The sequence below is a fragment of the Gigantopelta aegis genome, chromosome 12 (assembly GCF_016097555.1).
Source record: "Gigantopelta aegis isolate Gae_Host chromosome 12, Gae_host_genome, whole genome shotgun sequence".
NCBI lineage: Eukaryota > Metazoa > Mollusca > Gastropoda > Neomphalida > Peltospiridae > Gigantopelta > Gigantopelta aegis.
Window position 1 is genome coordinate 4,294,528 of NC_054710.1, and position 18,607 is coordinate 4,313,134.

Consider the following 18,607-nt stretch of genomic DNA (forward strand, 5'->3'; position numbering starts at 1 on the left):
ACTTTAAAAGACGGGAACAAAGGTATTGAGGACTTCTGCCTGACTTTCAAGCGATGAAGTTGTGTTTAGAGAGCGTGGAGATTTCTCTCCCCCCCCCCCCCCCCCCCCCCCCCCCCCCCCACCCTAGGGGCTGTGCTTCGATCGCTTGGGCCATTGTCCAAGTATCGAATCGAGCACAATGGCGACTCGGCGACCGTCACGCTATTATATGGCAGTGACAGGAAGCAACCTACAACCAGCAGAAGACGGAGGAGGCGTCCCAGGACTTCACAGGGGGGACCAAACTTGGCGGCTCAACCGCCAGGTCCCACCTGTTCCGAAGAGGAGGACTGGACTTGGAGTGACGCGGGGCGATCCAAACCCGGTGGCTAAACCACCGGGGGCGGTTCACTTGCGCAGCACCAAGCAACCAAGCCGAAACACCCGCCAGGAACCATCCAGGGGGGACCAAAGCTGTCAGCTCCACTGACAGTGGCGGTCCCTTCTGTTGAGGAACCGACAACGATGGAGACGGGCCACGTGGTCACCCATGATCCACCGGCGAGCCCACCACCACCTCCGGCAGTTGTTGTTGTAGCTGAGACCGCGGCAGACCAGCGAGAATTCAAGAAGAGGAAGATGTCATCGGTCACCGTACCGTTGTCGTCTGATGATCCTGATTGGATTCTCGTCTGCGACAAGCTGCCGCACAAGTACACGGGGGCGGTTATCGGTGATTTCACCGATACCAAATACCTGAAGGGACCTTGGGACGACAAGTACTGGCGCCAACTTCCAACCGGACAAGGGAAGTACCAGCTGCAAGGTGCCCTAAATTCCGATAAACTCTACGTGACAGCCCAGCAGGAAGGACTGTACAGGCAGGGGCTCCTGATGCCAGGGATGTCAAATGGGACCATTCATCGCATCTTAAAGATTGTCCTACGAGACATCTACCCAGGAGCCATCGACCGCAACATCAAGGTCTTGACCGAAGGACTCCCCAACTTCAAGCCTGAACAGTCCATCAACTCGCCATGAATCCTGCTGCGCCAACCTTAACTAGAACAGGTAACCTCCTTTTTGGGCTTAGTTGGACTTTAAACACGTTTCGATCGAGCTTCCAAATTCTTATGTTTATTTTTTTATAAATAGTCCAACGCACTTTACTTTGGCGCCCGTTCAATTGCTCAAATCACCTTAAAACCTTTTCGGCCGAGCAATCAAACTTATTTTTGGGTTTAAATTCTTAGTCCGGACATGATGTTAGGTGCAGGTATTCTCCGTAGACTTAGGTTTTTCTAGTTAGACCCGAAGGAATCGAAATTCAGCCAGTCAGAACACGGCCCATTTTCGGTGTCTACTAGTCGGTCCGCGCAGTCGCTGGACGCTACTAAATACTTATTCAAAATTCCGCCCACCTCAAACTCATCCCCCCCCCCCCTTGTCCTGGACTCAGTCACTGGCAAAGGCCAGAGACTAAGCCCAGAACAGGCGTGCGTGAAACCCTCGTGGTATATATGCACGTTAAAGTTTTAAACAACAACAACAAAGGTATTGAAAAAAAGAAAGAAAAGATAATGTACTACTTTGCTATGACATTAGCGTAGCTATTCCCATAAAGCTAAGTGCTTCCGTTTTTCTAGTGGTGTTAGGTGTGGGGGAGGCCGATATCTGCCTGAATTAAATGAAATTGCCCAAATCTGGATAACAACATTTATTCATTGTACTAGTACTGTCGAACAGCTATATTACTTTGAAAACGAATCACAAGGCATTTTTACAAGACATACAACTAGTATGGTGGGGATAGTGATGGAAAGATATGGTGAAATCGTTTCAGGCTAGCTCATTTTGTCCGAATATTTCTATAATTTTTGCCCGATTTTAAGGATTTTCTCTAAGACTGGGCTGTGGGGGTGCAATTAGACCCCTCTGCCCCTCTGTCGCGTACGCAGGTGGTTAGTTCAGTCAAAATGTAAAACAATTAAAGTTATAACCTCTAGTATATTTTAATTTCTAATATTCAAAGCCATAGTCATTCATATATTTTCAATAAAATACATTTACGTTTTAGTATATTTTTAAAATTTAAAATTATATTTAAAGGTATAGTGTAATATAGTTTCAGCCCATGAAAACGCGCACTAAGTTTAGTTAATCTACAAACGTGAAACACATTTGGATAAAGTTATAGCTGAGTGAAACATGATTCTATAACTTTGACATGGTGAAATAACCTTTAAAAACAGACTGAAACTCGACTCCATAACTGTTACTTCTCAGACGCACGTGCGCATTTAGAAATATGAGAAATGCATTTTTTGAATTTAAAACACCAGGATGACCAAACACACTTCCAATGTACGGAACTGGATAATCTAAACAATAACATCTAAGTAAAGTATGATTTCAGTTATCAAAAACAGCTTAATGCCTTAGTGTTTAAAAACTAGGGTATGTCCCTTTAATTTTAATATTTAAAGTGATAATTTCTAGTATAGTTTTAATAATTAAGCTGTAACATCTAGTATCTTCATGCCTCCCGCCGACCCCCCCCCCCCCCTCCCCACACCCCCACCCCATGCTTCCCCTCCCCGCAAGATCCGGCCTTTGATTAAGAATCTAGCTAATGATGTTCGGTGGATTGAGGTGATGGAGGCAAAGCCGTTTAATTGCAGGGTACAGACTACCAACTGCCAGCACAAAGTTGGCCACCTTTCTGCTGTCACGACATCTACGACTGTCCAGTTGCTACTCTGAGCGCTCTTACAATTCGATTCTCGTCGTTCAATGCTAGACCTAGACTACCAACTGCCAGCACAAAGTTGGTCAACTTTCTGCTGTCACGACTTCTACGTATAACCCATTATTTGTTAACCTGAGCGTACCCGTCGTAAATTGGGAGTTGGGGAAATTACAACGCAACCATCGAGTTGGCCAACTTTGTGCAGGTATTTGGTAGTTTGAGCCTAGCATTAACTAACGGCAACTCATGTGTGTGTTTTTGCAGGTAGTTGGTATTTGCGAAAATAAAGAAATAACAAAAAATCAGTGTAAGGTTTATTATCATTTGGTTTAGTGTGTATATGTATTTACCGCATGTACGCATAGCATACACATATTGACGACACATTCCTTTTAAAAAGAAAACATATGTTTTGAAATAAAGGAGTACGGGCGTTGCTGTTATCACCGAAATGCATAACTGTTTCACTGGAACATAGTTACGTTGAAGCTATATACACACCCGTCAGTGTTCGTTCTTACGCAATAATGTTTGCGTCCCATTACCTTAAATCTCCTGAATAAAATCATATTTGACATATTGTTTGCGCAAAATAATTGTGTGAAACATTAAACTGCTTTAACATTGCTATGTTTCGAAATATTTGCATATGCTTGTGTCCAATGAAATGTCACAGTATCGAAAGTATGCAGTTTGCCGTAGATATGCATATCTTAATGGGGCGATCACACTGGCCCGAATGAGCTTCCGTTTGTTTTCTGTATACGAAAGTGGTGTGATTTTTTAAACTGGCCGAATGTCCCTCCGAATGTGTTTTCCCCAATGTATCACCGAATGCTTTCCGTTTGTTTTCCGAATGTTTTCAGTATGGTTTCAGAATGCTTTCAGAATAGACCGAATACTTCCCGCATGTTGACTTCGAAAGGTTTCCTGTCCGATCGCTTTCCGTATGCTTTCCGAATGCTTTCCGAACACGGCGAATCGACCTAGAATGGACCGAACTCTTTCCGCACGCTTTCCGAATGGATACTGAAAACGTTCGGAAAGCATTCGTCATGTTCTAGGTCCATTCGGGGTGTTCGGAAAGCATACGGAACCCAGCACCTCCAAATTTTCATTCCGAATGCATCAAGAACTAGACGCATGCTTCCCGAAAGTTTTCCGTACATGCCGTATGCTCCTAGAATGCTTCCCGAATACTTCCCGAATACACATGGACGCAACATTCGGATGGTCGATGACAATTATTTTGAACATGCACAACAATTTTTTGGAGCTACCGAATGCCGTTCCGTATGCATCTGTACGGAGCCGAACAGCCAGTATGCCCTAGAACACACCGAATGCTTCCCGAATATGATCCGTTCGCTCCCCGAACACCCAAATTCCTATTCGGAAAACAAACGGAATAGCATTCGGGCCAGTGTGATCGGGCCATAAGGTCAAATATTTAATATTTAATGTTTGATTTGTCATATCTATCTCTTTATTCTACATATTGTTTTTCTTAAAATTCAGAAAAAGTAGAACATGCTCATATGCTTCAGTCAGATCTTCCCGTTTACGATTTGTTGTTTTCTCTCGACTGTACGACTATATTATAGGTTTGGCGATCATAAATCATTAGAGAGGTGTCTGGTTGTTACTGGGTGCGTACATCGGAAATGGCTGGATCAGCGCCATGGTGTCCTTGATCGTCGGTTCGGGATTGCTGTTTGCTCCTCGCTCGTTTCGGAATGTCCTAGCGCCCCCTGTCGTCATCGTTCTGGACATATTTCCAGAAACTCATTTCATCATACCAACAAGATTAAAAAAGAAGGTAAATAGCAATACTATCATTTCAGGAAAATGGTTTCAAACATGCCCCAGTGTGTCTGATCAGGTCATGTCATAGGGCGTAATGTGCACAGCCAGAACAAGCTGCTGTAGTGCACGCCTGCCATGGGCGCAGGTCTCGACCCACACTGGCTCCTCCGTCCAAGACAGGAAGGGCTTTCGGGTGGGTGGGAGAAGGAACGACCCGCGCTGGAAAGTGCAAGAGGGCACCAGCAGCTCAAACAGGGTCGGTAGCGGGGGGGGGGGGGGGGGGGGGGGGGGGAGGGATGCAGTATATTATCCACAATTTTAAGTGGTAAGAATCCTGGCTTTGAAGGTTTTACTTAGCGAAGAATGTTCAATGATGCGAAGTATGTTTGTGTCTGTTTCTTTGTCTCGAACTTCGTTTTCACGGGAGAATACCACATCCACGACTGATTCCAACAAATTAAATTTGATATTTGTTCTCCCAAAATTTGTTCTCTCTATTTTTCAGATTCGAACAAATTAAACGCAAGATCCATGATGTTTAAATCTGAACTAGTCTTAAGTCACCTCAACGATCAACCCTTTGCTGTAACCTAAAATAACATCTCTGCATCAGGCAAAGTCAAAGGGCGTTTTGACAAGGTCGTGATTACTTCCATAAACAATCGTCTTATGCGTTATGTGAAGACTGGTTCGATTGGTTTTATCCTGGAGAACTGACGATGTAACCTCCCTGATTCGCTCGCAGTAGGAATACAGCATTCAGGGCTTTTTGGAACAAACTGAATTTGGTATTCGACATAACCTCATCAGGCAGTGTAGAAGGCGGGGAAAAAATTGGAATGTGAAAAAAGGAACAGTGTTGTTTTGTTCTCTATATGTTTGTGTGATTTCAAAGAAAGCAAGTCATGAGAATATGTATGTAAAAGTAAAAGTGTGATTTTGTTCTCTCTACATTATAGATTTTTCGATTTCGAGTTTAGATATACACAATTCAAGCAAAACACAGCAATATGACAAAAGTAAAGTGTGATTTCGTTCTCCGCGTTTTAGATTTTCTGATTTCCAATCTTGTTATCGGCCCTCTCGTTTTGTTATACTGAAGAGGAACGTTGGAACTTATGGGCTTGTATCTGTTACCGGAATCGTTCAAACTAAGTTCTTGGATCTCTCTTATATTTGGAGTTACCATGGTAACAGTTGCCAACCTTATCCAGTTTGTGTTCTCTCGCGCTTCAGTCAGATCTTCCCGTGTTCGATTTGGTGTTTTCTCTCGACCGTACACCTATATTGTAGGTTTGGTGATCGCAAATCATTGGAGAGGTGTCTGGTTCTTACTGGATGCGTACACCGGAAATGGCTGGATCAGCGCCATGGTGTCCTTGATCGTCGGGTCAGGATTGCTCTTTGCTCTTCGCTCGTTTCGGAATGTCCTAGCGCCCCCTGTCGTCGTCGTTCTGGACATATTTCCAGAAACTCATTTCATCATACAACAATATTCAAAAAGAAGGTAAAGTAGCAATACTATCATTTCAGGAAAATGGTTTCGAACTTGCCCCAGTGTGTCTGATCAGGTCATGTCATAGGGCGTAATGTGCACATTCAGAACAAGCTGCTGTAGTGCACGCCTGTCATAGGTGCAGGTGTAGGCCGACATCGGCTCCTTCGTCCAAGACAGGAAAGGGTTTCGGGTGGGTGGGAGAAGGAACGACCCGGGCTAGAAAGTGCAAGACAGCGCCAGCAGCTCGAATAGGGTCGGTAGCGGGTGGGGGTGAGAGTGGGGTGGGGGCAGTGTACCCACAGGGGGCCACTGTGATATTGTCCAGTACACTTGACGTGTAAACCATCATAAAATAATTAATGTTTTGATTTGTGTTAAGTGGTAAGAATCTTGGCTTTGAAGGTTTTACTTAGCGAAGAATGTTCAATGATGCGAAGTATGTTTGTATATGTTTCTTTGTCTCGAACTTCGTTTTCTCCTAAATGTTCTGGTGCCTCAAGTGCTCCACTCCCGTCTTCAGTTCCTATGCGCTTGGTTTTAATCAATGGACCAACCAAAAACTGAATCAATTATTCTGTCAGGTATTCATTCAATCAATCAACCAATCAACTATCAGCTATTATAACAAGTATAGAAGATATATATAGGATAATACACGAGTTGCCAGCTATTATCAAATTGATGTCCCACTTGAAATAATATTCACTTGTCAGGAGCTTTAGCGAGTGACAAATGAAAATTAGTTCAAGAGGGACATAAATGTGATAATAAATGGTACCGTGTTTGTTATTCTATTTATTACCTGAGTTATTTTTTTTTTCTCCAAAAGCCTTTATTTTCAACACACATGTACGTACATGTATAAAAACTATATAAACCACTGTATGCACTGTTCTGAGTATTGCTATAACTTTGTAGTTTAATCATGTTCATAGACAATTTTTAAAACGAAAATTGTCTTTATTCTGGTACAAAATCTATAATAAAATTCATTAAAATGGCATTGTGTTATAAATATAACACCAAAAACAGACAGCCGTAAACGCAAACTCTTTAAACTATATGACGTCATTGTGTCTTTGCCAAATCGATGACGTCATATTTAGTGCCGACAAGGACATTGGTTTGTAAGCTTCAAATCGCCAAATCATACAATAGTATTTTCGTTAGACCAATGCATGATAATTTATCGGTGAGAAATTATGATTTTTATTTTCCCCATTATAGGTCATGGGCTGTAAATTCTAGGAGGCCTAGAAAATGGTTTCGTTCATGTCGAAAAGGTGGCTACTTGAAAACTGTTCTATTACCCTTGATAATATGTCAAACAATCTTGACACAAACACATTTCAGTACAGTTTAAGTCTGGCATTATGACATGAACATCTGTTGGTGGAACGGGGTGGGACATAGCTCAGTGGTACAGCGCTCGCTCGATGCGCGGTCGGTCTGGGATCGATCCCGTCGGTGGGCCCATTGGCCTATTTCTCGTCACAGCCAGTGCACCACGACTGGTATGTGGTATTCTGTCTGTGGAATGGTGCATATAAAAGATTCCTTGCTGCTAATCAGAAAGAGTAGCCCATGACGTGGCGACAGTGGGTTTCCTCTCTCAATATCAGCGTGAACCTTAACCATGTGTCTGATGCCACATAAGCGTAAATAAAATGTGTTGAGTGCGTCGTTAAATAAAACATGTCTTTTTTTCTGTTGGTGGAACATGAAGATGTTTTGCATTTGCACTGAACATTGTTAATTATAACATTTGGGGCCACCGGAAGTGTCATCCATGTGAAGGCAAGATGGCCGTCTTCATCTGTCCATTCATGGTTAAGTGGTGATGGTGCACACATTTCAGCATCAAGACTCAAGGGATGGATAGTACACTGGTAGTTGGCTCGGAGTGAACTGGTAAGTGGTTGGGCTCTCAAGGGGAGTGGAGTGAATGTTGTCTTCTTCTGTCCATCCACGGTTAAGTGGTGATGGTGCACACATTTCAGCATCAAGACTCAAGGGATGGATAGTACACTGGTAGTTGGCTCGGAGTGAATGTTGTCTTCTTCTGTCCATCCATGGTTAAGTGGTGATGGTGCACATATTTCATCATCAAGACTCAAGCGATGGATAGTACACTGGCAGTTGGCTCGGAGTGAATGTTGTCTTAAAGAATCTCTGTTGGGTGGGAGAACACTGTCATTACTTAAGCCAGTGTGAAACATATTGTATCATACATGGTTGGTACTTGTGCACTGGGGTTGACCACACAAGAAACAAACAAAAGGTTCCAGCCCAATACATCCATCTTCAGGTAGAAACAACGACTGGCGTAATGTGCAAAAGGTTGTGGTGAAGGATTCATTTTTGAGCATCAACGTCAGGTGCTTTTGCTTTTCCCTTTCCTTTAAAGGCATTAACCGAGTCACAACCTGTAAATATGTGTAATTCTGCTAGTGCTGTACATTTGTTCTCCCCAAAGTGTTTCATGAATGCTGATATGCTGAGCAGTTTTAAATCTGTGAGGGTTCCTGCTAGCAAAAATAGTTCAGCATTAATGGAGAAGGAATGTCCAATTGCTAACAGGATTACATCTGTGTCTGAACTCTTAATAATGACAGTGTCACTTGTCTGAGCTGCATGTTTGGCATGGAGCAACATTCTGGTGTCAGCTTCTTCATGATCTGAATAAAGTTCAGGAGCTTCCTGTACTACTGTGGCACCAGTGATGTTTTTAATGCAGTGACATTCTGTGCCATGAGTGACAACGCTGCAGACGTTTTCTTTGAGAATTTGTTTCTTCCACTGTGGAAATAGGAACTCAATGAGGGCCTCTTTTTCCCCCACATGATATGATCTTTCGGAATTGCTTAGGTGTATTTTGATCAGCACTATAGATATGAATTACTTGCCATCCTAAGGAAGCTCGTCGGTCACGTTAATGCATTGTGATGTTCTTATCAGAATACGTATCTACAACAAAGTCAATCCTTCTGCATTTGTACCTTTCACCAATGAAAAGTAGTTGACTCAAGATCTGGTCATCGTCGTGGCAGACAAAGGGGTTAACCATTGATGTGATAGTTTTTGTCACACTATGTACAGCAGCTTCATCAACTTGAATTCTAGATGTGTCCACATCTTTGTGGCCTCTAGAGGTTTCTTCTATTCCGGCCATCACGAAACATTCTTTACCAATGGCAGCTCGAGCGTGATGACTTAATATCCATTGATGAACTGCCCCCTTGTTTAAATTTATTCCGGTTGACGTTTGCTCTATTACCTGATCACAGGCGGTTTTGGAGAACACATGATCACTCTGCTGTTGTACAGAACATTGTCCGTCTTGAAGGAAAGGCAAGACTTCTGGGTGTGTTCTTTCCAAATCCATCATTTTCATCCAATATACAGGCATGCATCTACCATAATTCACTCAATCATATGCAAAGTAGCATGGAATCATATATCGCACACATGACAGGTGTAAGGACCAAATCCCTTCACTCGTGGCCCTGATAAAGAGCAGCAAGATTTCAACAAGATCCAGATATGAATTCCAGAAAACAAATGTTGGACAGCTCTTACATTTTGATTCTGTGAAAGTGTCTACACTTATCAACAGACGACGAGTATTCTGGCTTTGCACTCTGTCAATAAATGAAGATGGAAAAGAAGTGTTAATATCTCTTGCTATGTCCAAGACACTGACCCGATCATCTGCCAGTCGATTTATAGTTGATCCAAAAAGGCAGTCTAAGTCGATGCATGGCCTCGGTCAATAATTTATGACATCTGATGCTTCTGTTGTAGAAGTGACCACTAAGAACACCATTTACATACCCTTCTGCTACAACACCAAATTCAACAAGTACATATTGCAGGCCAGCATCAGCAAACCTTTTTTCCAATTACAGCAAGAATGGAATTCCCCAAATCGGATAATCAGACGTTGCTGAAAAATAGGATCTTGCCAACGCAGCTGCTGTGCCTTTGCATATATGGCTTGACCAAAGACAACAACCAAATTGTTTAGTTCTAATCTATTAGCAATGGCTATGCTGTGATGAAGTATTGTGGAGATTGTTGACATCTGAAATGGACTTGCATCAATAATAGGCAAATAACCAACCTGTAAATAAAAATATAAAATTAAGATTGAGGTGGGGTTTTTTTTTTGCATGACTTAGTTAAATTAAAGACCTGATTACATAGGAATATGGTAACGGACAGCGGCAAACGGAAAGTTACAAACAGCTGTTGTGATATAACCCCCTCCCCATCTTTTGAGTTTAAATATTAGTTTCATGAACATGCATATTAGAAAATGTAAATTGTTGGAATATACTTGTTCATATTAAACCGAATATTTTGTAGTATTATTTTAACTATTTATTTACACAAAAGATACCTTGCTCTTTTGGGGCTGTTGAGATACACAGCTCTACAGTATGGAATTGAAGCAAGTCCATCTTGGTAGTTTCTCCCCATCATGAATTTCAGGTAATTTGCTGAAGTAAAGAAATAAAAGGCCATATCTAGAGTTTGGTATATTTCCTGAAAGAAAGTAAACACAATAATAATAATAATAATAATAATAATAATAATAACAATAATAATAATAATAATAATAATATATATATGCACACACAAACGCATTTCTGCAGATATCCCAGGTACATGTACAAAACATTTTTAACAAAGTATTGTCACTTTTATTACATCCAACATAATTTATACGTATGTATTCTTCCACTCTTCCATATTCATCCAACAAGCCTGTAAATCCACTAATAGTCAACATTTTAAAATAAATCTTGTCAGCATTTTGAAAATCAAAATTGTATCTTTATTTATACTAAAGGTATTTTTCATCATTGAACATTTTTAATAACGTGAATTAGATAAAATATAAAAATTAAAATATATATACATTCAGAGAACCTACTGCCAGTAAGGCTCTCATATATATGCCTTTCAATATATGCCTTACTATATGTATATGCAAATGTACAAACGATGATTCATTGGTCAAGTCCCCAATTCATTATACTTGATCTGCTCCTGAAATTAATTGAAAGTTGTCTAATGTAATACCAGCATATTTACCTGTACATGTTTCAAAGCTACCGCATGCAAGTTGATATGTTCAGCAGACAGTGTGGGTCCTTGCTTCTTGACACCGACATATTCATTAACATCCAATGTAGGATGGTCAAGAGTTCTTCAGGAAGTTCAGGGAATACTAGCTCGTGAGCCTTTTTTAATTTCTTGTAAGTCTTCTCTGGATGATTGTATGATGATTCCATTAGTATTGTGTGCGGTAAATTTTTCAGTTAATGTCTCTTCTTCAAAATCATTATTGTCCCAAACGAGTAGTAAATATATTTTTGGTAAAACCTTGTGGTATACAATCATTATTTTGACTTTGACGCAATGCAAGAGCTGTATCATGTTCCAGAATGGAAGAATGTGAAACACTGTGGTCAAGTTTGTTTAATACCTGTAGCAGAGTGGAAGAACCTGTCAAATGTCTTACAGTCATTACCAGTGCCACATGTTTCCTTCCTTTGCTTCCTAAGTGAATGATGTCTTGACAAATGGCAAGTAATTTTCGTTCAGTATCTCTGCCTACTTGAACATGGTTTTCAAATGTGGTGTCGCACGAGATTCCAGTTAACTATGCTAAGAAGTTATGAATGATGAAGAATGAAAATGCATGTCGTAAATCAGACTGTAACGATGAATGAATTTGCGGAATATCTGCAATTTCTGATTCACATTCTTCATTCAGTTCAGATGACAAACCATTCAGTTCAAAGTTATCTATGAGAACTTCATGATAAAAACCACCACTTCACATTAATTTTTTCGACTACCTTGCAAGATTTTAATGTTTGGATATCTCTTCAAAATCCTCCGTTTTAAACATTGGTTAGTGTAACCTGATGCATCTAGCTGTTCGGTCTCCATAACAGTTCTGACAAATGATGAATGTAATTTTGACATTGGTAAAGTTTCTTTACAGTTTTTAAATCTTTTTTTTCAATTACATGTTCACAAAAAAAAATTAAAACATTAAAAGCACTTCAAATCCTCTCTGTGATACACCGTTACATGCAGTCTCACATGATACTAATTTTTCAGTAAACCTTTTACCTGAGAACCTGTCAGTATAACATTTTCGTGTGTAACACGGGGTTGATTGGTCAGCAAAAATTTCATTTTCAGATCTTGTTGTTCTCTTTACTTGGGGTTCCAAACTATCAAGATCCCTATCACTTTCATGCATTCTCTTCAAACTACCCGTTTCCCTGCGCCTCTCAGCGTAAGCCAGTCTCTGTTTATCAGTGAAACGTTGGTAACATTTCAAGTGAAGGCCGTTCTGATCATTATGCTCATTTACAGCTTTGCTTATGTGTTTTCAGCACAGTGCTGTTCGTAGCTATCTAAAGATACCCACTGATTCGCACAACTTACAAATGTTTGCCACGTTTTGGCAGTAAAAACGTGAATCTTCGATTGGTTTTCTTTCTTTAGTAAGTGACACACACATGTACTGGGGGCTGCCATTTTAGTTCAGCACCGGGCTTAACAAGTACAAAATATTTGACTGGTTGAAAAGTCTAAAACTAATTATATTATGTCAGAGAACACAAAAGAGTTTAAGGGGAGGTAGTACTGGTAAACATTAATTTTATTGATTTTTAATGATTTTTCGCGTACCTGTTTTCGCATGAAAAATGTGGTTTAGTATACTGCAATACATAGTCTTCAATTATCAAAGAATGAAGAGTAGCAACCAAGGTAACTTGAATGAAATGAACGATATCTGGGCTCAGCCCACGGCCTATTATGAATGTCTGCTGGGGTAATAAATTATATATTTAGGGGGCGTGACGTAGCACAGTGGTAAAACACCCTTGCTACAAATATAAAAAATATAGCGGGTTTCCTCTCTAAGACTATACGTCAAAATTACCAACTGTTTGACATATAATAGCCGATGATTAATAAATGAATGTGTTCTAGTGGTGTCGTTAAACAAAACAAACTTTATACACCTGTATTTTCTGTTTCAGAAAAGTAATGTTCTGTTCACCCTGGACGTTCTGTTCAGCGTCGTCATTATTGGATCTCTCGTCATCGTCACCTGGCGAGGACTGTGGGAACTTCTCGACCTCTACCTGTTTCCAGACGACTCCCTCAAGAGTGGCTACTGCGCATTCATCTTTTCCTACACCCTCGTGCTCCTCATCCAGATCGCAGAGAAACCTCTACAAACCATCTCCAAGAAGCTGTAACACTCTACAATGATTGGGAAGGTGATATTTGATGACGTCATATATCTTGCGCAGGCCGTCGTGACCATATGTCACAAGAGAGGGCTTTGGTTGATCCTCAACGTGGTTTTCTTCCCATCAGATCAAAAGCTTGGTCTTTGGCTGAATCACGCGATAGGAGCTGGAGGGCTTCTACTCACCTGCACGCTTAATTCAGCGCTGTCAAAAGACATCTTGATAGATGGTGCTCAGATGAATGGGGCGGGAGTTACGATGTCCATTTCGTACGCAGTTGTTATCGTCAAGTGGTTCAGGGATAGGAATTCGAAAGAAATGGTAAGTTTGGTAAGAAAAGCATTACTTCTTATACGGCACCATAGCACATAGGTTATGGTTGTTTTGTGTCTGAATGTGGTTTATACGGCACCATAGCACATAGGTTATGGTTGTTTTGTGTCCGAATGTGGTTTATACGGCACCATAGCACATAGGTTATGGTTGTTTTGTGTCCGAATGTGGTTTATACGGCACCATAGCACATAGGTTATGGTTGTTTTGTGTCCGAATGTGGTTTATACGGCACCATAGCACATAGGTTATGGTTGTTTTGTGTCCGAATGTGGTTTATACGGCACCATAGCACATAGGTTATGGTTGTTTTGTGTCTGAATGTGGTTTATACGGCACCATAGCACATAGGTTATGGTTGTTTTGTGTCTGAATGTGGTTTATTTCCACTCGTGATCGACAAGGGACAGGGCACAGCCTAGTGGTAAAATGCTCGCTTGGTGCGTGGTAGGTTTAGCATTGATTGCCGACTGTGGGTCCATTGAGCTATTTCTCATTCCAGCCATTAGACCACAACTGGTGTATCAACGGCGGTGGTATATGCTATCCTGTTTGTGCGATGGTGCATATAAAAGATCGCTTGTTACTAATGGTAAACATTTAGCAGATTTTATCTCAAAGACTATATGTCAATCTTACCAAATGTTTGGCATCCAATAGCCGATGATTAAATAAATCAATGTGTTCTACGACTCTAGTTAAACAAAACAAAATTTACCTTTATAAAATTTCTCGAACGACATCTCATCACATGTTAAATTACGGCCGTTTTGTATCTAATACTCTTGGTCGAAAGACAAATATATGGAACCTCTACATCCCCAGGCTTGTCGTACTAAGAAAACCAGCATGCTTTTTTTATATGCACTTCTCCACGGCTATGATGTACCAGTTTATGGACGTGTTTGGCACTTAAACATTTGTGAGTCTGTCGAGGTTGCAGTTTTCAGGTACAATTAAATCAGTTGTTTTTTGTTTTTTTGTTGTTGTTTTTTTCCATTTATTTATTATTATTATTTTTTTAATTATTATTATTATTAATTTTTGTTTTGTATTTTATTTTAAAAAATTTCAATTTAATTAAATTTAATTTAATTTAATTTAATTTTATTTTATTTTATTTATTCATATATTTTTTTTTTTTTTTTTTTATTTATTGATTTATTGATTGATTTATCTATTTATTTATTAATTTATGTATATTTATATTTATATGTGTTTATTGTATTTGATTTTATATATGTATCCATATATTTATAATTTTTTATTTTATTTATTTATTTATTTGATTTGATTTTATATATTTATTGATATATTTATATAATTAATTGTTTTGTTGTTGTTTATTCTTGCAGCTACCATACAGTGGAAGGTTAGAGATGGAGACGAAACTAAATACGATACAACCAGCACCTGGTATGACTGTCCATTCTATCCAGTCGACCGTGGAACGTGTGCAGGTCACTACCATATCAACTCAAAGAAACTGATTTTTAGAATTTATTTAATAACTGAACATTATATTTTTGACGTTCATGCGTTGACAAACACCAAAACCGTTTTACACACTGTGTGGATGGCGTCAAAAATATAACGTTCAATTGTTATAATTCAAAATGCATTAATATTGCCATTATACAAAACTATATTAAAAAACACAATCGAACTCTATTCCACAATGATTTACAACTGTATCAATACACAAATAAGGGAATTCCCCTAGAAAGTTACATTCGTTTTTTTCCGTCAAACCCCCGATTCATAATAATGATTTACATAGGGTTTGATAAATTTTAATTTTCTGAATCAAATGTGGATAAACAGTTATAAAATTTAAAATAACTGATTTAATCCAATATTTCGAGTCTGGCAAGTGTAATTGTTTCTCTGATCATTCGCCCATTTGTTTTACTATTTCTTACACAATCAAGGATTCCGTGGACGAGATTTCAGACGAACAGACAACCACCGGTGTAAAATGGAATGATGAAAATAACAAAGATGTTATTGACAAAATTTATGAAAATATTGATAGTTTATTAAATATGTGTAGTATTAAAGAAACAAAAACATATATAAGCGCTTACATTACACATTAAAACGAGAATACACGGATCAACAAGGTAACATGTTAAATTATTTACAAAAATATAATCTGAAAAACGTTTTACAATCATTTTCAGAAACGAAACAAATCTACAAACTCAGAATTATTAAAAAAAAACCAAATACTTTTAAAATCATTTTCATGACGTACACGATTCTGTTTGTAAACTATGGTCAACATAGCAGCGATCCAAAAGTACGTACGCCTTTTGTAGTTTAATAAAATGTAGAATTTTTGGTTGGATTTGGAAATTAGTTTTGATACTGCCGATCTTGATCTGGGGCTTTATACATCCAAGTCCGGCGTTTTGAGCTGACCATCATCATAACATCCCAACATCCTTTGCGCCACATGCAGGCTACCGGATACAGTCTGAGATGTAAACATGGCGGACGATTATTTTACAGATCCTTACGCCGAAGTGTTAAAATTTGTATCTCAATTGCCGACAACTGTTCATAAAACGCCTGGCCATCTATATGAACATTTTATTAATGCGTATGTTTTCGTGAACGACAGAATGCTGGACGACAGAAAACTGTAAAGAGTGATCAAAATGAATAGAAAGCAGCTCCAAAAAAACAACGAAGACGAACTGATAAAATGTAGAATGGGGGAAGTGGGGTCTGGAAAAGTAGTGCTGTTGGTACTACTGTGATAATGTTGAAAACCCTTATAAAAAGTGTTCCATTCATATATTTATATATTTTCCCTACGGGAATAAACGAATCTCAATACCCGAGTCGTGTTTTGTTATGAACTAGCAGGGGTTACAAATTGGAGCCCAACGTTTTCGTCCCAGAGAGACCAAGCATCACAGCCAGGACCGATGATTCAGCCCTGAACCAAGCCCCGTTTCGACCGTCAACTCGCTGTGTGAAAATGCCGAACATTAGGGAACCTTCGGAAAAACGGCGGGTTTGTTGGTAGTTTCCGATGTGTGATGTGTCGTGCGGTGTGACATTTGCTACCTTGCTAATTAAACAGTCTGCGTTGATTGCAAAGTCGATATATATTCTGCTTGGAACTGTAATGGAACAACGTTACAGGTGTTCTGTACTTTTGTTGTGGGATTGAACAGTAGAATTGTGAGAAGTGCACGTGCGGATGACCCACATCTATTGACATTTGACAGCGTGCATAGAATGTGTTGTATGTTGTATATACTTGTTTTATTTGAACTATTTTTTTTAGATGATCAATATCAATTATGATGAATATTATGTTATTTTATTAGACTTGGTATTTTAGTTTTTGCGCAAGTGATATTTGCATAGAATAGTTACATCATTAATCCTCGGACATATTTGTCTGATTTCCGGAACATTCCAAACATTTCCAAGTATTTATGACTGTTATTGGGTGTACACTATTAATTGTTTTCTCGCACTCTGCAGAAATTGTTCTTGAATAATTTCTTGCTTTTATTTGTTGGAGGTGGGGGGTGGGGGTGGATATTTTACTTCATATTAACATGAAATGATTACGGTGTTTTCCCCCTCCATTGAAAATTGAAATAACTATTTTAAATTATATTCTCATTTAATAATAAGATATTTTTTATATAGGCCTATTATTGAGAACATTCTTGTTAGGGGTATTTGGATATTAGTGTAGACTGTTACCTGTCTACATGAATTGATTTTTTTTTCTTGATTTGTTTTTCCTTTCTTCATTTAATTGGTTTATTTTTGTTTATTTGCTTAATTATTTACATACTGTATAGTTTTTTTGGGTTTTTTACATTTGTGTTTCAGTCATTGGTGCATTTTAGTGGGTTCTTTTTCTCGCCATTCATTTTCATAGTGAAACGTTTCTGGTTTTCAGCTTTATATTATTTTGTAAATATTAGATATTATTTGTAGGAAAGGCTTAGGCTACAGTTAGGTGCAGATGATTTTGTTTAATTTCTTTTTCTTTTAGTTAGGCCCTGTTCATTCATACAGTTTCCTTTCTAACCATGCACAGGTGATTGGTTATCTTGCATTAGATAAAGACAGATACTTGTATACTTGTGATCGAGCAGTGGAATTTATTTTCTCTTTGAAGTAGACTTAGTATACAATTACTTGGTTGTAGATTGAGACTGTCCTTTGATTTTTTTCTCCCCTTATATAAAACCCAGTTGTAAGACAGTTTTATATTTCTGTCATCTTGGCTATAGATGGTTAGGTGTTGATGATATAGTTGTGGATAGTGTTGACGTTATTGTATATATTGTTATGTAAGTAGTTGAGACTGGCGGATATACAGTTCTATTGTTTTATTTGTACTGTTTTAGCGTTGTACCTAGTTCTATTGGAGTTTGATATTACAGTTGCTTGTTTGCAAACATAATGGTTCATGGCACGTCCATGCAGGACATGGCTGAACTATTAGAGGCTAGTGGAAGATATGATGGTAAGACTAAGGAGGAAAGGACACCTTTAGCAAGACGTACACCACTTATAGAAGTTGTAAAAGAGACTGTGTTTAATCAGAATAGAGATGAGATGCATGGTTTCAGCTTAGCAAATGGAAGTAATGTTAATAAATCGACATACGGTCCTAAGATTCCAGTGTTTTCAGGGGATGATCTACACCAGAAAGGTGATGTTACATACAAAGAATGGAGATTTGAGATCCTGTGCTTATCCATTGATCCAGATATGAGTAATAGTATACTGGTGCAAGCAATTAGAAGATCTTTACAGGGAACTGCTCGTAAAATGCTGATTCCGTTAGGAGAAAGGGCTGGTGTGAAGGATATCTTGTGCAAATTTGACGTGTTATTTCTACAAATGAGATGATTATGCAAGACGTTTTTAATTCCTATCAGAAACCAGATGACAATTTTACAACTTTTG

At 39.0% G+C, this 18,607-nt stretch overlaps 1 protein-coding gene across 1 annotated transcript; it reads left to right on the forward strand.

Moving 5' to 3' along the window:
* Positions 1-504: 504 nt before the first annotated feature.
* Positions 505-15,271, forward strand: LOC121386583. Its single transcript, XM_041517534.1, has 5 exons — positions 505-963; positions 4,356-4,547; positions 5,580-6,041; positions 13,106-13,642; positions 15,010-15,271. Exons 1-4 carry the CDS (start codon positions 505-507, stop codon positions 13,325-13,327), a joined length of 1,335 nt encoding a protein of 444 aa, XP_041373468.1. The 3' UTR covers positions 13,328-13,642; positions 15,010-15,271.
* Positions 15,272-18,607: the final 3,336 nt, after the last annotated feature.

Coding starts and splice junctions, on each gene's coding strand:
- LOC121386583 (XM_041517534.1), top strand. CDS start 505: ATGGAGACGGGCCACGTGGTCACCCATGATCCACCGGCGAGCCCACCA. Junction 964..4,355: donor CCATCGACCGCAACATCAAG/GTCTTGACCGAA, acceptor ATAAATCATTAG/AGAGGTGTCTGGTTGTTACT. Junction 4,548..5,579: donor CAACAAGATTAAAAAAGAAG/GTAAATAGCAAT, acceptor CGTTCTCCGCGT/TTTAGATTTTCTGATTTCCA.